The sequence below is a fragment of the Callionymus lyra genome, chromosome 11, assembly GCF_982586985.1.
Source record: "Callionymus lyra chromosome 11, fCalLyr1.hap1.1, whole genome shotgun sequence".
Lineage (NCBI taxonomy): Eukaryota > Metazoa > Chordata > Actinopteri > Syngnathiformes > Callionymidae > Callionymus > Callionymus lyra.
Genome location: NC_141828.1, coordinates 1,712,538 through 1,737,500, shown reverse-complemented (window position 1 = coordinate 1,737,500; position 24,963 = coordinate 1,712,538). Strand labels below are relative to the sequence as shown.

The following is a 24,963-nucleotide window of genomic DNA, read 5'->3' as shown; positions in this document are numbered from 1 at the left end:
GGTGGCACTGACTGAGATGCTTTGGTAGGAAAGAGTTTTAAAAATGTTTCATCTTTCTGAGCCAATTACAGTTCATGATAAAAATGTGATTATGTGTGGATTAATCTGAAGAAAAACTGACAAAGGCAGTGAATATCAGGTTGATTTGTCGCTTGTTACCAAGTTTTTTATTGCACTGGAAATTTTTGTTTATTTATTTGTTTCTGTAAAAAAAACAGCTTGGAGTTACTGAAGCTGAAAAATTAGACTCAAGATTTGTACCTTGTGTCATTTAATTTTTTGTTGGATCCGTTTGTATTTAATGATATTTAAGTTTTGGATCAGAATCACAAACAAGTAACACTCAACACAAATTTGGTGGTTATAGTTGAAAAAGAAACAATTGTCCAAAAGACATGATGTTTTTTTTCAGTTCAGTAGAAGGACCTTAATAATAATGTTGGTTTTCTGGAAAAAAGATTTTTCCTCATGAAGCTTCCACAGTTCATCTCTACTGTTAGATGAAGTATTGTAACAGTATTGTGTCTTTTTTCTTAACTCTATTAAACTTGAAAACCTTCAACGTCACAATTCGTTAAACTTCATTTTAATAATAAGAAAAACCTCTAAATATATTTGATCCCATGTGTCATTTGAAAAGACTTTATCTGTTGCTCTGCTCGACCTTGAAGACGACGAAGAATATTTGGAAAACATGTCCACCACGAGGCGCAATCGTACCGAGAGTGTCGGCCATTTTTCAATTCTACTGCATGTTTTCTACTCAGAAATGCCTCGAGTTCCTGCGAATCTCAATTCCTGCGAGTGCAGATATTTGGGGAACACGCTCAGCAACTTAAGTCCGTCCCACGAGCGAATCGTCAGAAGCTGTGATAGTTGAACTTAAACGACACACATGTTCTCGCACGAATCCAGGCTCCGCTATCTTCGCCGTCGATACCCGAGGACACGCACACACGGCATTAACATACATATGAAAACACACAAATTGAGACGGCGGCTCTTATCTGACGCCTGGAGGGGGAAGAAGTCTCTGCTAGCGTCCGCCGATGGACGCGAGACAAAAGACGCGAGAAAACGAGACGTGAAAAGAGACGCGACGATGAATCAAAGCTCGAGGAGTCGAGACACAAAAACATCACATGTCGCGCCGGGAGAACGAGATAAGGTGGACGGAGGGTCCCGGAGCTGCCATCGTGTTTATATCCACGCCGTGAATGAATCTATTCACGTCAACACTTTTTAAACACACGTTTAATTACTGGAGACACATTTAAACTGAAGATCTTCAGTAATACATGTCAGTTTACTTCTTATTATTATATCTTATTCCTTAATGAACTATAGTCTTACTTAAACTGTAAAGTGTCTTGAGATAACTTTGTTATGATAAGACACTTTAAATAAAATTGAATTGAATTACAAATACTGTTTACTTTTAATATTTAGAATCATTTATTTGTGTATTTTAATCTTTTCCTTTATATTTGTTTTATTATTATACGATTAAATGTTTATAAACAGTTTTATACACCATTTAAACTTAACTACTTAACTTAACTACGTAGCAATGTAAAAAAAAAAGGACAAAAAAACACTAATTTCATTGGTTTAACCACAGGTACAAATAAAGTGTGTCGTTCTTCTGAACTTCCTGAATCAACTGTCAACTTGAAACCAAACAGACTTGAAGTTCCTTCAACGAAAGACATCCTCGAAGTCATGTTCATGTCAAAATATGCTCGTCAACGTTCCTCGCCGTCATCCATCAGCGTCTGGTCCGTCGCTGCAGTGTGAAGGACTTTCAGCAACAGTGAACTAAGAAGTGCAGACTCTCACCTCAGAGAAGACACCAGAACGCTTGACTTCTCCACTGTCACTCCTCATGGGAGAAGGTTTGGGAAAGTGGAGGTCGAGGAGAAAGTGGCGCCAGGCAAGTCGAACCCGCCGCCCCCCCCCCTCCCCACACACACACACACACACACTTAACACACACACACCTACACACACTTAACTGTTTCCCACAGGACAGGTGAAGGAGGAAGAAGAGCAGTGATGACAGGCAGAACTAACTGAGGTAAAGGTAATACTATTCAGAGAAGCTCTGTCCGCGTGCATGTACAGTGTGTGTGTGTGTGTGTGTGTGTGTGTGTGTGTGTGTGTGTGTGTGTGTGTGTGTGTGTGTGTGTGTGTGTGTGCGTGTGTGTTTAACAAGACGTCTCAATCAGCAGGATAGTTCACCGTTACATGCCCACGGGGCGAGTCACATCATCGAGCGACAATGTCTACACACGCTCGTGCAAACACACAGCAGAGTGAAGGAAACACAGGAGCTGGAAGTGCAGCCGTCGAAAACAAACACCAATTACCAGATGGAAGTCGGTTAGTGTTGAGAAACACGCAGCGATGTGAAGGATCTCCAGACGGCGCTGGAACTTCTCTTTTGGAAAAAGGTTGCGTCAAAGATTGTGCGTCTATATTATTATTATAAATAAAGTTCTATCTAACTTAACCTATACTGTCATTTATGAAGCTTTGATTGAAAAGTTAAAATAAAATCTTCTTTGTTGATTTTCAGCCAAAAATATACGTTTCTTATCCACGAGATCAGATTCTTCATCGGCTTAAGTTAAGAATGTGCCTCAGTCACGCCAGAACTTTTTCTTACCTTTGACCCCTTGAACTTTGATGCAATGATATTTATTCATGATGGACTTTATTGGGAATTATACTTTTTTTTAAAAATATCGTTTAATTTGACTAACGAGTCTCTTATGTGTGTGTCAAGATTATTTAAATTCCAAGACTGCATTTCAATTCTTTTGTTGTCAACGGTTTCAAATACGAAGAAAGAATAAAGTAAAAAACAGACTCTGACACTTAAATGATGTCATCATCAGGGTGAGAGTAGTTATAGATACACTGATGTATTACAATTTTATTTCTCAATACTGTATTGATATTCAACGGCACTTTATCGATTGCTTATCGCTTCAGAAATCAAGATGAGAGATGATGGTTATATATATATATATATTATGGTTATAGTTGTTAACATGAACATGAATCTGTACTGACTACAATTCTATCACTCGTGGCAATAACACTTGTATCTCTCAGAGTCGCCTGCTGAGTCCATGCTTTCTTTCATATGAAAGTATTTCTCTTCAAGACGCAGTAACTTCTCATCATGACCATGTTTTACACTTATTACTTTATAAAGTTGCTCTGAAATCTGGACGAAGGAGAGGTTACGAGAGTCCATTATGACATAATAATGGCTTCACTCCTCCTTCAGCTGTAATCACACCCTGCTTTGTTTATACAATGAGTCCCTTGGAGGGGGAGACCATTGATAACACCCGGTGACAAACCTCCATGCTCGACCAATCACAGCAGAGTGGGTGTGGTTATGATCAACGAGATTTCATCTCCAGAACAACAAAGTGTTTTCAGTGGGCGGAGCTTAAGATCATTTTCTAATGTCAATATTTCAATGAAAAGAGAGTTTTGTACAAACACACACTGATGATACAATAGAGTCACACATCACAACAACACACACACACTGATGATACAATAGAGTCACACATCACAACAACACACACACTGATGATACAATAGAGTCACACATCACAACAAAACACACACACACACACACACACTGATGATTTAATAGAGTCACACATCACAACACACACACACTGATGATACAATAGAGTCACACATCAGAACAACACACACACACTGATGATACAATAGAGTCACACATCAGAACAACACACACACACACACTGATGATTTAATAGAGTCACACATCACAACAACACACACACACACACACTGATGATTTAATATTGTCACACATCACAACAACACACACACACTGATGATACAATAGAGTCACACATCACAACAACACACACACACTGATGATACAATAGAGTCACACATCAGAACAACACACACACACACACTGATGATTTAATAGAGTCACACATCACAACAACACACACACACACACACTGATGATTTAATATTGTCACACATCACAACAACACACACACACACTGATGATACAATAGAGTCACACATCACAACAAGACACACACACTGATGATACAATAGAGTCACACATCACAACAAAACACACACACACACACACACACTGATGATTTAATAGAGTCACACATCACAACACACACACACTGATGATACAATAGAGTCACACATCAGAACAACACACACACACTGATGATACAATAGAGTCACACATCAGAACAACACACACACACACACTGATGATTTAATAGAGTCACACATCACAACAACACACACACACACACACTGATGATTTAATATTGTCACACATCACAACAACACACACACACTGATGATACAATAGAGTCACACATCACAACAACACACACACACTGATGATACAATAGAGTCACACATCAGAACAACACACACACACACACTGATGATTTAATAGAGTCACACATCACAACAACACACACACACACACACTGATGATTTAATATTGTCACACATCACAACAACACACACACACACTGATGATACAATAGAGTCACACATCACAACAAGACACACACACTGATGATTCAATAGAGTCACACATCACAACAACACACACACACTGATGATTCAATAGAGTCACACATCACAACAACACACACACACTGATGATACAATAGAGTCACACATCACAACAACACACACACACTGATGATACAATAGAGTCACACATCACAACAACACACACACACTGATGATACAATAGAGTCACACATCACAACAACACACACACACTGATGATACAATAGAGTCACACATCACAACAACACACACACACTGATGATACAATAGAGTCACACATCAGAACAACACACACACACACACACACACACACACACACACACACACACACACACACACACTGATGATTTAATAGAGTCACACATCACAACACACACACACTGATGATACAATAGAGTCACACATCAGAACAACACACACACACACACACACACACACACACACTGATGATTTAATAGAGTCACACATCACAACAACACACACACACACACACATAGACACACTAGTTGAACTTTTAGCAAAGGTCCAGAGAACGACAGTAGCTTGAGGCAACTTTTAAAACTAAGCCAGGTTCTTTCCCGAACTTCCGTGTACTTTCCGTGTACTCCTCACACTCACACAATTTCCTCGGGCGACTCTGGTTTCCTCCCATGATGCCATGAACACATACAGAGGTCAATGGTCTGCAGGAGAGAGAGCTTTTCTATTTACCAGTGCCCTTCCAACGACCTTGACTCATCCTATAAAATCCTAATAATTTGGGGAAAGTACATTCTTAATTATATATAAAAATGGAAGCATACTCACTAAAAGCACTATTGACCAGGGTATTGCAGTTTCTTATATCCTATTGAAGACCTATCGTATATGTGGTAACACCATCTTAGCTGCTGCTTGTACATCTCTGTACAATTACAATAAACTATTTATTGTATTTATAGATTACAATTGTTTACACATGTCTTTTAAACAGACAATATAAAACAGTACAAGTTTCTAACTACTTCAATTTAAAAACATTGTAGACTAACTAGATGTATATTCTTTGAACACGGACGTACAAATGTATATTAGTGTGAACTTATCGAAGGGTAAAAGAAGGAAAGGAATTAATCAATTCCAAGAGATACATAAATAGCTCTTTTATTTAACTCTTTTTTTTTTCCCAATCTGATTTCAAAACAAAGCAATTCCACAGATGAAACCCCACTAAAGCTCTTCCCCTCCTCAGATAATACACCTAATCCCGGCAAGTGTTTCACTAAAAGCTCGACGCATCTGCCCTGCAGCTCCGCCCGAGGGAAGGAAAGGCAACACCTCGGACCGGCAGCACAAACCCACTTCAAAGAGGTTCTGTGGGAGCGACGACTCACCGGAGTCTGTGGCCCGTCGCAGTGTCGCTGACACGTGTCACAATGGTCGCATTTTTCTTGCTTATTGGATTTTCTTCTCTCCAAAGCTGTTCGGCGTCCTGTTGTTCGCCCCTCACCTCGTGACCGCCAGCCAGAGTGAGCTCGCCACACATCAGCGTCTATGAGGCCATGCAAAGTATGAAGGGCACCATAGATTACATGTTAAAACTTGTGGGCAGTTCATGTGGATATTGACCTGTTAGGATGTCTTTAAGATAAGAGACGGAGATAATGGATGTCAACAAATACAACAAACCAAAATACCTAGAAAATATAGATTTACCAATATATATATATGTGGAAAATAACTTTCTACTAGATGGCAGTAGTCATTGCATTCTCTGCAGCAAAAGGAACAAAGTAATCCTGCGAGAGATTCCGGCGATTACTGAGGACAAGAGGATACAGTCGACTCACGCTGTTATCGAAGCTGATGTGCGAACATTTAGTTCCTACAGTCTCACATTATATTGTATAGTATCCGTTTGTCGTGAGACTTATATATATATATATATATATATATATATATATATACTGTATATATATATATATATATATATATATATATATGTGATGGCAGTAGTCATTGCATTCTCTGCAGCAAAAGGAACAAAAAAAATCCTGCGAGAGATTCCGGCGATGACTGAGGACAAGAGGATACAGTTGACTCACGCTGCTATTAAAGCTGATTTTTGTTTCTACAGTCTCACATTATATTGTATAGTATCCCTTTGTCGTGAGACGAATATATATAAATTGGATGTCTTGCCTAGACTGTGTCATATTTTTGGCTTTGAAATAACATTTTATTTTTATAAGCGTTCTTTTATGTTTTGTATAAATATATAGTTCGATTTTTACAATTGACATGCAAATATTCACAGCATTTGCCCATTATTGTGTTGAAAATAAATGTTCCACTAGATGGCAGTAGTCATTGTGTTCTCTGCAGCAAAAGGAACAAAGTAATCCTGCGAGAGATTCCGGCGATGACTGAGGACAAGAGGATACAGTCGACTCACGCTGTTATCGAAGCTGATGTGCGAACATTTAGTTCCTACAGTCTCACATTATATTGTATAGTATCCCTTTGTCGTGAGACTTATATATATATATATACTGTATATATATATATATCGGATGTTTTTGCCTAGACTGTGTCATATTTTTGGCTTTGAAATAACATTTTATTTTAATAATCGTTCTTTTATGTTTTGTATAAATATATAGTTCGATTTTTACAATTAACATGCAAATATTCACAGTGTTTGCTCATTATTGTGTTGAAAATAAACGTTCTACTGGATGGCAGGAGTCAACGAAAGGAACAAGGAAATCCTGCGAGAGATTCCGGCGATGACTGAGGACAAGAGGATACAGTCGACTCACGCTGCTATTAAAGCTGATGTGCACACAATTCGTTCCTACAGTCTCACATTATATTGTATGGTATCGTTCTCCTTCTGCCGTGACTCCTTTTGTAATATTGTTGCCAGTACAAAACCCTAATAATAAGTAAGTAAGTAAGTCTTTTCCAGACCAGGGTCACAAAGCGCTTAAACAATCAAAACAATATTCAATAAAGTATATATTTTAAAGGTCAAGAAAAAACTGAGAACACAACAGGAGTTCCAGAAAATCAAGGAAAAGCCTGAACAAATAAAAACGTCTCAAGTGGATGATTCACTAACAGCAGGTCTTCTCTTTGGTTCCATTAGAAAAACCACATTTAATTGAACCATAAATGAGTTTCTAAAACTAAAAATCATCTGGATGTCTCAGGTGCACACACACCTGTCAATGACTCTGGAAGCTCAGACGCCTTCAACTTTGTTGTCAGACGAACAGAGCGAGACGGACTCTGAGACGCTGAAAGGTCAGCACCTCGTCCCCCAGACTCCTCAGCGTCTGATTCCTCCGTCAGCGCCTCACACACCTGCTGTCCGTCACCCCTCAGAAGAAGGCCACGACACCTCAGACACCTCTCAGCTGGCACTGCCTCCTTTTGTCGACAGTTTGACACGGCACTGACTGCACCGGTCAGATGTCCACGTGGCACTCGCTTCTCTTTGGTGCGACTTCAGAGACACTCGTGTCATATCTCCCCTGGACCTCGGAGGATTAACGTACCTTTCTCTGAAAACACAAACTTGTTTTTTTCCTGCTGAAGTCGATTCCAGGGTCGACTTTCAACTTCGAAGAAGGTCAAGGAGAGAATTTGTTTTTTTTTATATTTTAAGAGATAAACATCATTTACGTACCGTATTTTCCGGACTACAAGTGTCTCCGGAGTACAAGTCGCTCCAGCCATAAAATATAAGTAAGTAAGTAAGTAATATTTATTTATATAGCACTTTTCGAGACCAGGGTCACAAAGCGCTTAAACAATCAAAACAATACTCAAAAAAGTACATACTTTAAAGATCAAGATAATACTGAGAACAACACAGGAGTTCCAGAAATTCAAGGAAAAGCCTGAACAAATAGAAACGTCTTAAGATGTTTCTTAAAAGAGTCAGTAGATCCATCAAGCGCAAAGAGAGAGGAAGATCGTGAAGGAAAAAACATATATAAGTCGCATTTTTGGGGGAAATGTATTTGATAAAATCCAACACCAAGAACAGACATGTCATCTTGAAAGACAATTTAAAATTAAAAAAAATAGAGGCAACAACAGCGACTTATGTGTGAAATTATTACCACATTATTAGCGGTATATCATTTCACATGTTATTTTCACACTAAACCACCAGAGGGCGCTCTAGGCCTGTGTTGATCATTTCCACGTAGAAGAGGAAGCATCTTCTACCTCCGGAGTTAGTTAGTTGTTTAAAAGTGACACGAGGATGAAGAGTTATTTGGAGTTACACGGATGGTTTGGTAAACTAGTTAGTTATTGATGCTATAGTTCTCTGAATAACTCTTCATATGTTATGTTAACATACCAGGTTCTCACTTCATGTAACGTAACATTATTCTGTTGTTGCCTCTAGTTTTATTTTAAATTGTCTTTCAAGATCACATGTCTGCTCTTGGTGTTGGATTTTATCAAATACATTTCCCCCAAAAATGCGACTTATACTCCAGTGCGACTTATATATGTTTTTTCCTTCTTTATTATGCATTTTATGTCTGGAGCGACTTGTGCTCCGGAGACACTTATAGTCCGGAAAATACGGTACATTTTAAGACGGCGGTCGATCCTTTGATGTTTACCATCTTTACAAGTATCATTGTTATGTTATGTATAAATTCTCGGACGCCTAAACGTGTTTTTTGTTCGTTTCTTAATCATTTTCGACTCAGGAATGCTCACAATGCTTCCGAACCGAAGCCCGGGTCACATACGCGGCACTGAGGACTTGAAGCGCTGCTGCGTCGAGTCGTGGCTTGTTGGAGCTCGTATCCAGTTTCCTGTCGCGATCAAGACTGACACCGACAAGTACCACAAGGCTTTGCGCCTCATGTGGTAACATCCATGAGGTTAGGCTCGTCTTTCACGCGGACAAACGCTTCAAACGCTTGCCTGCAGTTCCTCGTCTCTTCCGTTTGAATAGGAAACACAAAGAGAACAGATTCGGAAAAATTTAGGAATTTGTCCGACAACATGCAAATCCTTTTTCCCACGATTTTCACCATCGAAGCGACAAAATGTTCGATGTTCTCAGGTTATAACTCAATGTTTTCTTCGAGCCACTGTTGCAACATCACAGAACACAATCGTTTACAGAAATCTTGCTGCCACGGATTAGTGTTGCCTGTGCATCGGTATTTAATCAGTTCAACAGTTGATAATAATCAGGTCACAACGATGGCAAATCTTTAACCCTTGTTTTACCTCTGGGTCAAGGTGACCCCGGTGGCCAGAAGAAAACTGTGTTCACGGTATCCCTTGTGTTACCTCTGGGTCAAGGTGACCCCGGTGGCCAAAAGAAAAACGTGTTTGTGGTATCCCTTGTGTTGCCTCTGGGTCAAGGTGACCCCGGTGGCCAAAAGAAAAACGTGTTTGTGGTATCCCTTGTGTTGACTCTGGGTCAAGGTGACCCCGTGGCCAGAAGAAAAATGTGTTTGTGGTATCCCTTGTGTTACCTCTGGGTCAGAGTGAACGAGCTCCACCACGGCGTATGTGTTTCTGGCAGCCGGAGAGTCTGAGCCCAGAGGTCGGACAGAAGTGACCATACAAGGAAGTCCACTTCTCTTTGATCCACTGAGGTTCTCGTCCTCGCCTCAGAGCCGTTCGAGCGTGACAAGAATGTACGACCAAATCTTAATTCATTTGAACGAGGTTTAAAACACATGTCTCTTCACTTTAAAGTCCGTAAAGTGGAGTTAAAATCCATCCATGATCGTTCAGATAAATCACTTCCTGAACACGCAGGAACATCCACACACGTGTCGAACCACGTCTGACCCCTCAAGTCATTTGAAGACGACACAAGCTTCGCTTAAACTGAAAGTTGATCACTGTTCATGGTGAACTATTAAGATGTTTAAGATAAGTTTAGCAACAGAGATGAAACAGATTTTTAAAGAAAGGATTGTGTTTGGTGAGAGATCATTAAGAGCCATAAGGCAATATCAAGACTTCCTTTTAGAGTTAATATACAATGGTTGTGGCCCTGAAACTTCAGATGCCAAAAGATCGACTCGGAGTTTGACTCAAGGATCTAGTATCAAAAGTTATGGTTACGACATGTCAAGGCTCCCAAGGACAGACGGTGACTGACACTTCTTTAAACCAAATCCAGACTCTACATTTGCCAAACCTGGACCAGCTCTCGACCCATTTAAACCTGTGAGAGGAAAGAACTGTAATCGTAGACACGGCTGCCATAAAAAATCTGGCGTTGACCAACTTGTCTTCTTAAGTATGTGACTGACATCTTGCCAACCTCATGGTCCAGAAGAAACACTTTGTTTTTGTCACTTAACCAGAAACTTAAAAGCCGTTTCTTGCTCAGATGGTGTTTTAGGTGTTTTCGTGGAAACAAAGAAAACAAAAGCTTCTTCTCGGCCGTTTAAAATCTGCACCTTCAAGTCTGAGGCCTTTGTTATCAGGAGGAAACGGCCGTGATGTTCACTTCCATATAGTGAACCATTGAATAGAAAGAAGTGGTTAATGGCGAGATGACTCGCACTCGAGGTTTCTATTTAACAAGTCATTTGGGATAATGGCGACATTCTTCGGTGGCCTGGCACATTTCCCACGCCTTTCTTTTTTAACGTATGGTAAGAGATCACACATGGGCACACACACCCCTCCCATCCCATGCATGTACATAGGCTTAACGTTTGGGCGGGCCAATCCCACCGGCTCACCGTCGGCACGGCAACAAACTCTATCCTGGCTAACATCTGCTGCACGACCCGGGGCCACTCAGAATGGGCCTTAATCCCCACACAGCCATGTTGTGGGGGAAAACATTCTTTCCTTTTAGTGAGTGCAGAAAATCGGTGTTGCTGGTAACCTGCAGACAACCAGCCTCTTGGAAGGAGCCAGAATGCTGCTGGAAATGTGCACCTCCCAGCCCCCCACCCCCCGATTGAGCCGTGGCCCATTATGACTGTGCAGAGGGGTGTGATCGCCAGCGTCAGGCGAGTCGCCGCCACTGGTCCAGTTGGACGGATTTAGGTATTGAGGTTAATGAAAGGTTGTGCTCATGGACTGCGTGGAGCGGGTCAGGGGGACTTTGTGGGCCAGACTTGCTGTGCTAAAACAAGAGTTGATGAAAAAAAAAAGGTGGAACACCTTTCCCCCCGACACATGAACCGGCTGCAGGCCAGGACTCCGGTCACCCTTCAATGAGTGTCAAAAAATTGTTGCTTTCAAAAGCAAATGGAAAAAGTGCCAGATTAGACATTTTTTGGTTTGTGGTAGTTTGCTTCCCCCTGGTGGCCACACAGTGCCACAGGTTAGTGCTGATTCAATGGTTTTTTAATGACTGTATATGTTCTCGAGTCGCACGAAGCATATTTCCAAACATTCTCCAATTAACTCACAAAACACGGCTGGAATAAACTTCAGTCAATTAATGGCTTTACCTGAAAACTTATGAGTTTAATCCATTTTCTAACTTTGCTCACTGAACACAACATTGTTTCAAACTTTTTCTGAGCCATCGAAGCTCAAAGCATTTTGTTTCAAAATACTTATCATGGATGTCAAACTTATTTGTAACAGCTGAGGTCGGAGGTCGAACAATATGCTGCTTTAAATTGTCCGTCCTAATCATTTATCAGCAAAAAATACACGATTAGAAAGTTTATACAAAGATTATTTTGATCTTTGTTTCAAACTCATGTTATTTCACGTGGATGAAAGTCTTTAGCTAAACATCAATGTTCATATAAAAATACCTCAGTCAAAGACCAGATAAGAACATACAGTATATTATGGTATGAAGTCAACAAACACACAAAGACTGAGGGTGAAAAAGAGGAATTTGATGGGAACTTTTCGGAAACGAAGGATGAAGGCAGATATAACACACATTTATTTTGGCCCCATGACTGCAAAGAAACTTCGGCCCTTGAGTTTGAAACCCATGTAATGAGGAATAAACACGGCTTATATTCAACATCTTACATCAGCTTCATACGTCTTAGGAGCTATATTTGAGATCCACTGATACATGTGATCCACACAAAATAAACTCTTTAGTTTTCCTTAGTTTTCCTCTAGATCATGAGTGTCAAGTGCAATCAGACCCTAAACCTTTACCCAACAAGGTCTCATGCGGAACAAAATGTAGATTCACCAAAGTGTCTGTAACAGGAAGGAAGTAGGAGTCTGATGTTATATAATAATATAATAATAATATATGAGCAATAGTATCTTTCAATGGAGGCTCGACCTATGCTTATCATTTCTGCTCCAGCGATACACAATTTAACTACTTTAATTTTGAACCAATCACTCGATGAGACACGTTTGATTGACACATTCGTTCTAACTGGACAGTGACGTGTTCTTTAGTGAGACGTGGAACAAAGAAGTCTTTCGTTGAAACCAATCAGTTGAAAACTAATTGATGTGCAAACAACTGGTGAATTTAACATCAACAAATACAAAGAAATATTACTGAGGACTAAAACTTTTTTTTTAATTTGTTTTATTACAACATATCATTTTACATATAATATGGTTTAAGTTTTTTTGGCCAAACATATTACATAATAATAATAATAATAATAATAATTTAAGATTCATAGACAAATATATCCTTATCCCTAGAGAAGTAAAACAGCATTAGGAAACTTCGTAGGTGCAAAAATGTACGAGATATTATTTGATAAAATACATAAAGATATTGAAGAAATGTTAGATTATTTCTTACATTTACCAGAATAAAGGTAAACCAATCATTTGACTTCTTATCAGCAAGTGGACAATGACACATGAAGATGGGAAACACACGGTGAATGAAGACTTTATTCAATAAACTGCTATGAAATTCAATTAAAGGTGATTTGTCTCGATTAATTCAATGTATTTCAAGGACTAGTTTCTCATGCAAACACTCTGAAGACTGGAAACGGAGCGAGCGACGTTGGGAGCAGAACAAACACACCTGTGAGGACAATCCGGCGTGAGCGTGTGTTTATATTCTAAGATTTAATTGAATAGTTCTGCTCCAGTGCCAGGAAGAGAGTGTTTGCAGAAGCTGCTCTTTGATTGAAGTCTCGCTCGCTTCCATTTGCTCGGCGAGGATTGACGTCCTTCACGACTTTCAATCATTAAAGACGTGTTGGAGACTGGATTCTAGTGCGATGGAGATATTCTATCAATTACTGGGTCGACGAGAAGAAAATCAACGTAAATGCGCAGAAGAAACTAAATACTCTTTTTGTCATATTTGAAATGAAAATGTACTTTCTTAATGTACAACTTAATTACTAACATGGATGTCAACGAATCAACATGAACTTTAATCTTATCTGATTTAGTTTTATAATCAACAATCAGACAGACAGACAGACACTTGACAGCTGACCCCGACATCACTCATTAAAAAACCCACCTCTTTGTTAGTTTTTGTCACTATAATAACAATGTATATGTATATATATCAAAGTACTTATAATTATAATGATTTAAAAAGAAGTATGTACTGTAATATCAGCAATATACAGTAATGTACCATTGGATTATATATGAACCTTCTTTTTGTTTTGTTAACGACTGTCGTACATTTATCAAGTTTTGGCCAAAAGAAAAATGTGTTTGTGGTATCCCTTGAGTTGCCTCTGGGTCAAGGTGACCCCGGTGGCCAAAAGAAAAATGTGTTTGGAGTATCCCTTGTTTTACCTCTGGGTCAAAGTGAACGACCTCCACCAGCACATATGATAACAATATGAATTAATTTTTTTTTAATAATATTGATGTAAAAATGTATTTAAAAGCAGATGAAAACATAAAATAGTTTCGCTCACATTGCAGTTGTTAATAATTAGCAGGATTGATTTCCTTTTTTAACCAAACTGCTGAAAGATTCTGTCATTTTATGTTGAGGTGCTGCTACACTGACACCTGGCGGCAGGTCATGGTAACTGCAGCCATTTGTAAAACTGTACATCAGCCACAACTTCAAAGTGAGAAAGAACCGTGTCGATGACGTCAGTGACTCTGATGCAACTTTCTTCACGTGTGCATGTGCTTCAGTGTTACCTGTTATCTGGTTCACGGTGTGACGTCTATTTTGTCTCGCGAGGCAGATAAGAAGGTGATCCTGAGGCCGGTGGGTGTTCGTCTATCTGCCTCCAGCTGCCCTGGAGAAGGTTCACTCGGGGGCACTCTGCAGGGACAAGTGGAGGAGCAGAAGAAATATCAGGATCCCATGAAGATCCCAGGTATAACAGGGCTGAGCAGGTGAGGACAAGGTAGAAAGGGTAGTACTAATAGTACTGACTCTTTCAAGAAACATCTTAAGACGTTTTTATTTGTTCAGGCTTTTCCTTGATTTTCTGGAACTCCTGTTGTGTTATCAGTTTTATCTTGATCTTTAAAGTATATACTTTATTGAATATTGTTTTGATTGTTTAAGCGCTTTGTGACCCTGGTCTGGAAAAGCTCCACATAAATATAAAGTACTTACTTACTAATAAATCAAGATTGATGACAGTTTAAAACATGAACTATTCGCTTTGTCGTTGTTACTTTTGTTCACCGAGTGGATGAGGAAATAAAAAATGTCTAATGTACTTTTTTATTGATCATGAAGTACAACATGTTTGGATCTGGATTAGAAGTAAAACATTAAAGTAAAGTAAAAGTTCAATATTTTATTTTTAAATAAAAACTGAGTCGTGATCTGATCCTGTAACAACATATTTTACACAGTGTCCGTCAAGAGCGTTACACTCTCACAAGTTTTAGTCTAAAGTTGTTTGAGTTATTTAGTACTGTAGGTATTTGTCCACAAACCAAATGTGCCAAACCTGATTATTTTTTATTATTATTCCCTTTTTCCTGATCATTGTTGTGCTTTTGTTTTGTCAAATCGCCATAAACTTGGTCAAATATTGTGAAAGTAAATCTTGTAAACCTTTTTTTCCAATACAAAAAGGTGTGTATTGGACCCACACTGACACTGGTGACCCACACAAGTACTGGTTACACACACTGTCACTGGTTACACACACTGACACTGGTGACCCACACAAGCACTGGTTACACAAACTGACACTGGTTACACACACTGACACTGGTGACCCACACAAGCACTGGTTACACACACTGACACTGGTTACACACACTGACACTGGTGACCCACACAAGCACTGGTTACACACACTGACACTGGTTACACACACTGACACTGGTGACCCACACAAGCACTGGTTACACACACTGACACTGGTTACACACACTGACATTGGTTACACACACTGACACTGGTTACACACACTGACACTGGTTACACACACTGACACTGGTTACACACACTGACACTGGTTACACACACTGACACTGGTTAAACACACTGACACTGGTGACCCACACAAGCACTGGTTACACACACTGACACTGGTTACACACACTGACACTGGTGACCCACACAAGCACTGGTTACACACACTGACACTGGTTACACACACTGACACTGGTGACCCACACAAGCACTGGTTACACACACTGACACTGGTTACACACACTGACACTGGTGACCCACACAAGCACTGGTTACACACACTGACACTGGTTACACACACTGACATTGGTTACACACACTGACACTGGTTACACACACTGACACTGGTTACACACACTGACACTGGTTACACACACTGACACTGGTTACACACACTGACACTGGTTAAACACACTGACACTGGTGACCCACACAAGCACTGGTTACACACACTGACACTGGTTACACACACTGACACTGGTGACCCACACAAGCACTGGTTACACACACTGACACTGGTTACACACACTGACATTGGTTACACACACTGACACTGGTTACACACACTGACACTGGTTACACACACTGACACTGGTTACACACACTGACACTGGTTACACACACTGACACTGGTTAAACACACTGACACTGGTGACCCACACAAGCACTGGTTACACACACTGACACTGGTTACACACACTGACACTGGTGACCCACACAAGCACTGGTTACACACACTGACACTGGTTACACACACTGACACTGGTGACCCACACAAGCACTGGTTACACACACTGACACTGGTTACACACACTGACACTGGTGACCCACACAAGCACTGGTTACACACACTGACACTGGTTACACACACTGACATTGGTTACACACACTGACACTGGTTACACACACTGACACTGGTTACACACACTGACACTGGTTACACACACTGACACTGGTTACACACACTGACACTGGTTAAACACACTGACACTGGTGACCCACACAAGCACTGGTTACACACACTGACACTGGTTACACACACTGACACTGGTGACCCACACAAGCACTGGTTACACACACTGACACTGGTTACACACACTGACACTGGTGACCCACACAAGCACATGACACACTGCAGGCTGACATGTAAGAGGAGCTGAGAGCAGCAATGTCAGGCTCCGGCAGCTGCTTCAAACTGCTCAGAATCAGGCCATTGCACACGGAGCCCGTCGGTCCATATCATCCCCTGTCACCGACAAGATGAAGTCAGTTTAGGCTTTGGAGAGAAATCCAGCAGCGTCTGGGAAACACTTTCTATTTGTTCCTTATCTTGGAAAAGAAAGTTATATATACATGAGAATGATGAGGAAAGAACAAACATTTAATTTGAAAAAACCGGATCAGAATCAACACTAAACACTGACTTTTGGTCAATTGTGTCATGAATTGGTGAGAAATATTGATGGAACTCCTTCGAACTGTAAGTCATGGTATAAAAATATTCAAATGTTACTAATCACAACAAAAATAAAGACGTTCATACTCAATAATCAATATGTAATCATTGTTATTGATCTAGAATTAACATTTTAAAGTCATAGATGTTCAAACGATACTGAATCCGTAGAGAAAACTCATGTTTATATGTTGATCCATAAAGAAAGATAAGGAAAATAAATGATTGATATAAACAATCATACAGAGACTTGGCAAAGTACAAAAATGGATGTTTAAATAATTTAACGTACACAAGTACAAACATAAACTGTTTGAAAATAAACTTTTATTTCTGCCCACAACCTCGACGTCATGCAGTCAAGTTTGTTTTGATCCAAGATTAAAGATTAGATATTGATCATGTTGCTCTGGTCTGGATTAGTGAAGTTTTAGGAATTACAAGTTAAGAAAACAGTTTTTTAGATTTATTTGAGAGCAGCTAGAATATGTTTTGCGCTGTACTAGGTGTATATGAGAAACACTTAAATATTGAGGGTTTTGTCTTGATTTAAATAAAGTTCAATGTGTAGTTTAGTTTAAAAACAAAAGGGCAGTGAATGGCATCGAAAGGAGAGGACCAGAAGAAGATCACCTGGAAAGATCTGTGGGAGATAAAGGCATCCAAGCTCTACCATCAGAGCTACATACGTGTGCTGCCTTCACACGCAAACCTAAACCAGTGGTATTACCAGGTGCCCTTAATGCCAAAGTCCAGCAACATTAAGGCACATATTGTTGTGATGCCTCAGGTGTTGAAGTGTCTTGAGGTGCTGGTAAGTCAGCGGACGAGGGTAAATGCTCTTCCACCCTCGTGACCAGACCTTGTTCTCTGGTCCGCCTCAAGTTTACATCATTGAGCTCACAGTGACCTCAGAGGCTGGAAGACGACGAACGTCTTCAGGTGAACCGATGACATCCAGACCAACAGGTGCCATCACTCACTGGACCATCACAGTCTCAGCGGAGCCAGACGTGTGCATGATTCCAGGGATATTAACATCCAGGCCTGCACAACATAAACCAGAGCTACAGGAACAATACAATCCCGGGATGACTGAGGACGAGAGGATACAGTGAGTCCAGCAGCTTCTAAAGCTGATTTTTGGACATATTTTTGTTTGAAAACAAATGAAAGTAGTTTCGACTTCATCAAGAGTCATGTGGTCTGTAAATACTAAAGTACTGGACAATACTACACATATATACTTGTTACTACACTATCACAACACCAGAGTCAAGTACTGGACAATACTACACATATATACTTGTTACTACACTATCATAACACCAGAGTCAAGTACTGGACAATACTACACATATATACTTGTTACTACACTATCACAACACCAGAGTCAAGTACTGGACAATACTACACATATATACTTGTTACTACACTATCATAACACCAGAGTCAAGTACTGAACAATACTACACATATATACTTGTTACTACACTATCACAACACCAGAGTCAAGTACTGGACAATACTACACATATATACTTGTTACTACACTATCACAACACCAGAGTCAAGTACATCACAATACTACAAACATAACCTTGTTCCTACAGTATCGCAATATATGGTATATTTGCCTCTATGATACGTATCATATCACTAAATTCTTGCCAATACATAGCAGAGAACTTTCAGCCTTGGCCTTGACTTGGTCTCCTTCAATGTTAAAAATAATTTGGATGCTATCTAGCATTTTGTGTTTGTCTCTATAATAATAATAATATATCCACTTATGTTTACATGTTAAAAACTGTTATGACTTGAATTGTATTTATATATCAGGCAGCAATCTTTGTACCACAGTAAAATAATACTAACATTTCAATTAAACATACAAGTATTTTATTGTACATCTAAAAATGGAGGGAAAACCACAAAGATAACTAGTAACTACTAAACCTTTACTAAAAAAAAGTTGTGACAACATTGTGAGGTAATGATTCAGTCAATAATGTTAAAACATCCAAACATGGATGAAGAATTAAAAACGTTCTCTAAGTTGATGTCAATGTTTGTCTCACTGTGGGAGAATAAAGCATCAGATCATGATCATGTCAAACCAGATTGAAGACAGATCGTGTCACTGTTCACCACGTTTACTTTACTATACAAGTATATAATAGAACAGACGTTTGAAGTAATACAAGGCAGTATTTATGTACTTTCTTACCTGGAAAAACAGCCACAAGTTCGCAGAAATGTCCAAACGCCGTGAAGACTCTTCAACTAGCTTATATTAAAACACATTGTTATGTGTTGTGGTTAGTTGCCGAACATTTCGTCCTCTTTATACAAACAATGTAACAAGTGTTAAATAAGTCTCACAAGTGCGGATGCTAACTGCTAACTGCTAAAGTTCAACGTCGCTAGGCAACAGCAGCAAGCGGCACTTTGGTGGCTATGCTAACATGCTAACTATCGTCTCATTCAGTCGTGACGAAATTGTTGTTCGGTTTCGGACGTCACTGAACAAACAAGCCGCACATCAACACCCTTCGATAAAAGAAAGTGTGTTTAAATGTTTAAAGCTCATAGCAGTGTTTTGCATGAGGTCTGCCCTACTGCCGCCTGCTGCTCAGAAGTGTCGTAAAAAAGCGGAGGCGTTTAAAAGCCTCAGCCCCGCCCCTCCCAGAGAGCTGGGATTCGAACTCCAGCCATCGAGTGAACATGGTGAGCTTTATTTCAATATATACTTCATTCATCAAACTGTTTCCTTCGATGGACTCGTTGAGGCTGCGATACCATTAAAACAACAGTAAATGTAAATGTAGATTCAAGTGTAATTTAAAAATATTTAAAATAAAAAATTTGAGTTGTATTTATTTGAGAGTATTTATCTGACACTGATCGATGACGTGTAAAGAAAATGTGTCTATTCTTTAATTTTTGTTATGTAACAAAGACAGTTCTAGATCCGTTCGGATCTAATTTTGGACTTAAAGCTGGAGCCAAGAATAGACTTGACCCGTTCAACAAGTTCTGTTCTTCAAGTGTGAAGTCCTGAACCTTTCTGTTGTGTTCACAGTCTGACCCTATTAGAGTTCTGGTGACCGGGGCTGCTGGACAGATCGCGTATTCCCTTCTGTTCAGCATTGCCAAGGGGGATGTGTTTGGCAAGGATCAGGTGAGGATCACATCTTGTTCTTTAGAAAGAGACGAGGTCTGACAGATTTAAAGTACTGTCTACATAAACAAAAGTATTATTGTTGTATTATTATTATAATAATTGTTGTTAATTGTGATGACGATAATGTCACACTTTTCCTTCCAAAGTCACGAATGTTTCAAGGTCACACCTGCTCCTCCGGTCCGGTTTTAAAACCATTTGATCCGCCTGGCATGCACCCCAGTTATTCCACCACATGGCCCTGGCGTGTCACGCTGGGATCCGGGGAAAAGCAGCTGTATACGTGTCCTTCCACATTACAATCAAACCAATGCCTTCTTCAAAATGTGTTCCAGCCCATCACCCTGCTCCTGCTGGACATCAGTCCCATGCTGCCGGTCCTGGAGGGGGTCCTCATGGAGCTGCAGGACTGTGCCCTCCCACTGCTGAGAGGTCTTTCTGAGAACTTTTACAAACATCTTCCCTGAACTTGTTTGCTAACAAAGTTGTTCCGATAGAAATCGTCCCGACCGACAAGGAAGACGTGGCCTTCAAGGACCTGGATGTGGCCGTCCTGGTGGGTTCCATGCCCAGACGGGAGGGCATGGAGAGGAAGGACCTGCTCAAGGCCAACGGAGCCATCTTCAAGAGTCAGGGAGCAGCCCTGGACAAGTACGCCAAGAAGACGGTCAAGGTAGTCGTTCAGAATACAAATGGCTTCCTTAGACTCCATGAAGAACTAATTTTTGTTCATGTATATTTTAAATAAATTCTTCAAAACATGTTTAATATTAATATAGATTATATAAAACCGAAATTCTGTCTTTTAATTTAATCCTCATTAGATTGTTATTATGTTTATGTTTATAAGACACTTGACAGTTATTGTATGTTTATGAATGGATGGGAAAATATGTAATACATATAAAGTTACTATTTAATAATTACGGTATTATTTAAGGATAAATGTCTTTTGTTATATTATAATGATTTCATTTATCACTGTATTTATTTTTGCTTTATTGTTTCATATGTGTTTCATTGTCATATGTCCTGTGTGTGAAAATATACTGGGAATTTATGTTTTATATTTTTCCGGTGAACTGATTTAATTCAAATTTCAATTCAATGTGTTGTAAGAAAATCAATCAATCAAATTAAGTTTTGAATCTGAATCAGGAAACTCTTTATTTACAGTATTTTGTTACACTTTTAATCCTCATTGACCATAAACTGTTGACCTAAAACATTGTTTAATGATGTGTTTAATCATATAATATTTATTTCCTCATGTTAATTATTTCTATAATTATTAGATTTGATTTTCTAATTTAAATAAACAAATATATGAACATCATTTTAAAATCAATAATGTCACAAAATCAGAGCAATGTTTATTTTTGATGTCATTTTCTAATCTACTGTTTAAATCTCTACTGTTGGTCGTATGAAGCTGAATCTTTGACTGACTGATTGTTTTCTTGTCTTCAGGTGCTCGTCGTAGGAAACCCTGCAAACACCAACTGCTTGATTGCGGCGAAGTTTGCTCCTTCCATTCCTAAAGAGAACTTTTCCTGCCTCACTCGTCTGGACCACAACAGAGCCTCCTCTCAGGTGTGTATCCTGGTTCTTCTGGTCCAGGGACTGGTTCTCATCTTCTGTTCATTCTCTGAAAGGTTGCGATGCGCTGCGGGGTTCCTGCCACGCAGGTGAAGAACGTGATCATCTGGGGGAACCACTCGTCCACTCAGTACCCCGACGTCCACCATTGTAAGGTCAACAAGGCCGGTTCTGAGCTGGGATGCTACGAGGCCGTGAAGGACGACGCCTGGCTCAAGGGCGACTTCATCACTGTACGTTTCAATGAACCTCTTGATAAATGATAATAAAATGTCTAAAATATTGATTTAAAATAACCTCATGTATCACAAAACCATTCTTCTGTCACAGACGGTGCAGCAGAGAGGTGGCGCCGTCATCAAGGCCAGGAAACTGTCCAGTGCCATGTCTGCAGCCAAGGCCATCTGTGACCACCTGAGAGACCTCTGGTGTGGAACTGCAGAGGTGAAGTATTAGTACTAACACTGAGATCCATGGCTCGTCTGCACAGTGGAAACAAGAAGTTTCTCCTCTTTTCTTCAGGGTCAGTTTACTTCGATGGGAGTTTACTCCACAGGGAACTCGTATGGAATCGCAGACGACCTCATCTACTCATTCCCCGTCCAGATCAAGGTCAATGTCTTGATGATTTCCAAAATAATAAAAAGCCCTTTAATTTTTTGTTATAGAGAACGTAGTATCGCTGCTTATTTGTGCATGTAATTTGAAATACACTTTGGAAAATGAATGTATGTTGTATTTACAAATAATGAAGTAGGATTTTTTCTTCGACTAAACTTGTGAGTAATAAACATAATTTAGAATTAGGTAGAACTTTATTGACCCCTTAGGAGGTCTCCTTTGTGAAATTGTTTAATAGTTCTAATAATAAGTATAATTATTATATATAATATTGTCTTATAATAATAATAATATAATATATATAATATATATTAAATTATTATATATAATAATAATAATAATGATTGTGCTCATAAAGTGGCACTGTTTTTGTGTTTGTTTCTTTAAAAGTCACAGCCAAATAAAAAGATATTAAAAAGGCTTAAACTGAATTTAAACGTTATAAAAACAATTGTAACACTGTTATTTTTGCTACGACAATTGAATTTTCATGATTTGAAAGTCATTTGCATCCTTACTTGTCTCTAACGTCGTCATTTCTTTGCTGTTTTCAGGACAAGACTTGGAAGATTGTCGACGGACTCGCCATCAACGACTTCTCTCGCGGTAAAATGGAAGCCACTGCTGCCGAGCTGAGGGAGGAGAGAGACACGGCAGTGGCTGAACTCGGGGCTTGACAGGATTGAAGGTTATCAGGTGGGAACTGACGACCCCCCAAAAAAAGAGCCACAGATGGATGGTTGTGCACTTCTCTGAGCGATCATTAGAATCTTCTCATAGGTAAATACTCAGACATTAAATAATAAATCGGTCATGGAGCTCTTTGTGCCAGTCCATTTATCTGCCTGTACCAATAAAAGAAACATTCGACAAAATCATTCTTTTATGCTCCTTGTTTAGATAGAAGGTACAAACACATTTGAATTAAACTATAATATACATCAGACAAAATAAACCAAATTATTAAAAAAAACTAAGGAAAACTTCTAACAACCTGTCTTTTGCACCAGAGAAACATTTTACCATCACAAATACACACAAAGACAAATTAAAGTGCGGTTAAAACTGGAGATTTCTCAACTATCAGGGTCGATATTTCCTAAAAAAAACATAATCAGAGAAGATAATGATAACAGTCTCGGTTACATTTGTCACGATGTACGATTGACAGAAAATGGACGCAGCAATGTTTCTATGCTCAGAGAGACAGGATATGACGTAACAACCCAAGGTTATAAACAACGCAAATGCATCAATGTAGACGTCGGTGTGAGTAAAAATGAATAACAAATAAAAATATTTCTGTTCTGTCAATTGTTATACACTCCTCTGGAGGTTCATCTGATAAATAAGGGTTAACCAAGTCCAGCCTGAATACAATAGTAACAATGTGGTCCAGAGAAGGTATTTAAGCTCAAGTTAATAGTAGAATATGAAAAGCGCGACACACCTGACAAACATTTCAACACAGATGAGTCACGATGGTTGTTTTGTGTGATCAGTGGTTCCTGCATTCCTAAGTCATTAACCTGTTTCAATAGAAAAATAAAAGCCATTTACAAAAGTGATTGTATCGTATGTCGTTGTGTGGGAAAAGTGTGTTTAGCTGTTGCTCGGCACGTATTTCCCAATAATGGTTTCCGACAGTTTTGGTGACTAACGTTATTTATTTAAACACTTTTTAAAATGTAATCATAAGCTTTGATGTCAGACCAAGATTGTGGCCGAAACAGAAACATACAAACCTCATGGTTTCGATGCAAATGGATTTTTTTTATATCCAATAATCCCTGGATTCATCAAATAACTCAAGAAACATGATGTTTTATTTCTATTAAACAACCCAAGACAGCAATGCTGGGCGAAAATACATCAGATGGAGGCGCTGTTTCCCTTTTTATCTGATCTTTTTACTTTTAATTGTACGTTTAAAAACATTGCTTATCTTTATAATACTGTGAACGGTGAATTTAATCTTTTACAATTTAAAGCTGTAAAAACGAGTGCGATTTTAAACATGTTGGACCCGATAATGAAAATACTTGAATGAAATCCTTTTTTTTAAACTTGCATATTTTTTAAATCAAACAATACATGGTGTTTTAAATAATTTTTTATTCACAAGTCATTTTTCAATTAAATTGTTAATGTTTAACG

At 39.2% G+C, this 24,963-nt stretch overlaps 2 protein-coding genes across 4 annotated transcripts in view; one reads left to right on the top strand and one right to left on the bottom strand.

The window, feature by feature from the left end:
- The window catches only part of wdpcp (WD repeat containing planar cell polarity effector), a 119,239-nt gene extending 99,235 nt beyond the window's left edge, over positions 1-20,004 (bottom strand). For 2 of the 3 annotated variants that reach the window (XM_087802018.1, XM_087802020.1), the window contains exons 1-2: positions 19,630-20,004; positions 14,701-14,827 (exon numbers count right to left, since the gene is read on the bottom strand). The gene's annotated coding sequence lies outside the window, so the exon portion shown is untranslated. Of the gene's footprint in view, positions 1-5,993; positions 6,069-14,700; positions 14,828-19,629 lie in introns of those variants that run through there. The other variant, XM_087802019.1, reaches the window with a different exon arrangement.
- A 66-nt stretch (positions 20,005-20,070) lies between these two features.
- On the top strand, positions 20,071-24,370 carry mdh1ab (malate dehydrogenase 1Ab, NAD (soluble)). The gene is made up of 9 exons (XM_087802033.1): positions 20,071-20,129; positions 20,485-20,583; positions 20,922-21,018; positions 21,084-21,259; positions 22,057-22,179; positions 22,242-22,418; positions 22,516-22,629; positions 22,708-22,797; positions 23,361-24,370. The coding sequence occupies exons 1-9, from the start codon at positions 20,127-20,129 to the stop codon at positions 23,481-23,483; spliced, it is 1,002 nt and encodes a 333-aa protein (XP_087658159.1). The 5' UTR covers positions 20,071-20,126; the 3' UTR covers positions 23,484-24,370.
- Positions 24,371-24,963: the final 593 nt, after the last annotated feature.

What these genes read in the sequence shown, in the direction of transcription:
- mdh1ab (XM_087802033.1), top strand. An exon ending in ATGTGTTTGGCAAGGATCAG is followed by an intron (nt 20,584 to 20,921) that starts GTGAGGATCACA and finishes AATGTGTTCCAG; the next exon opens with CCCATCACCCTGCTCCTGCT. An exon ending in ACAACAGAGCCTCCTCTCAG is followed by an intron (nt 22,180 to 22,241) that starts GTGTGTATCCTG and finishes ATTCTCTGAAAG; the next exon opens with GTTGCGATGCGCTGCGGGGT.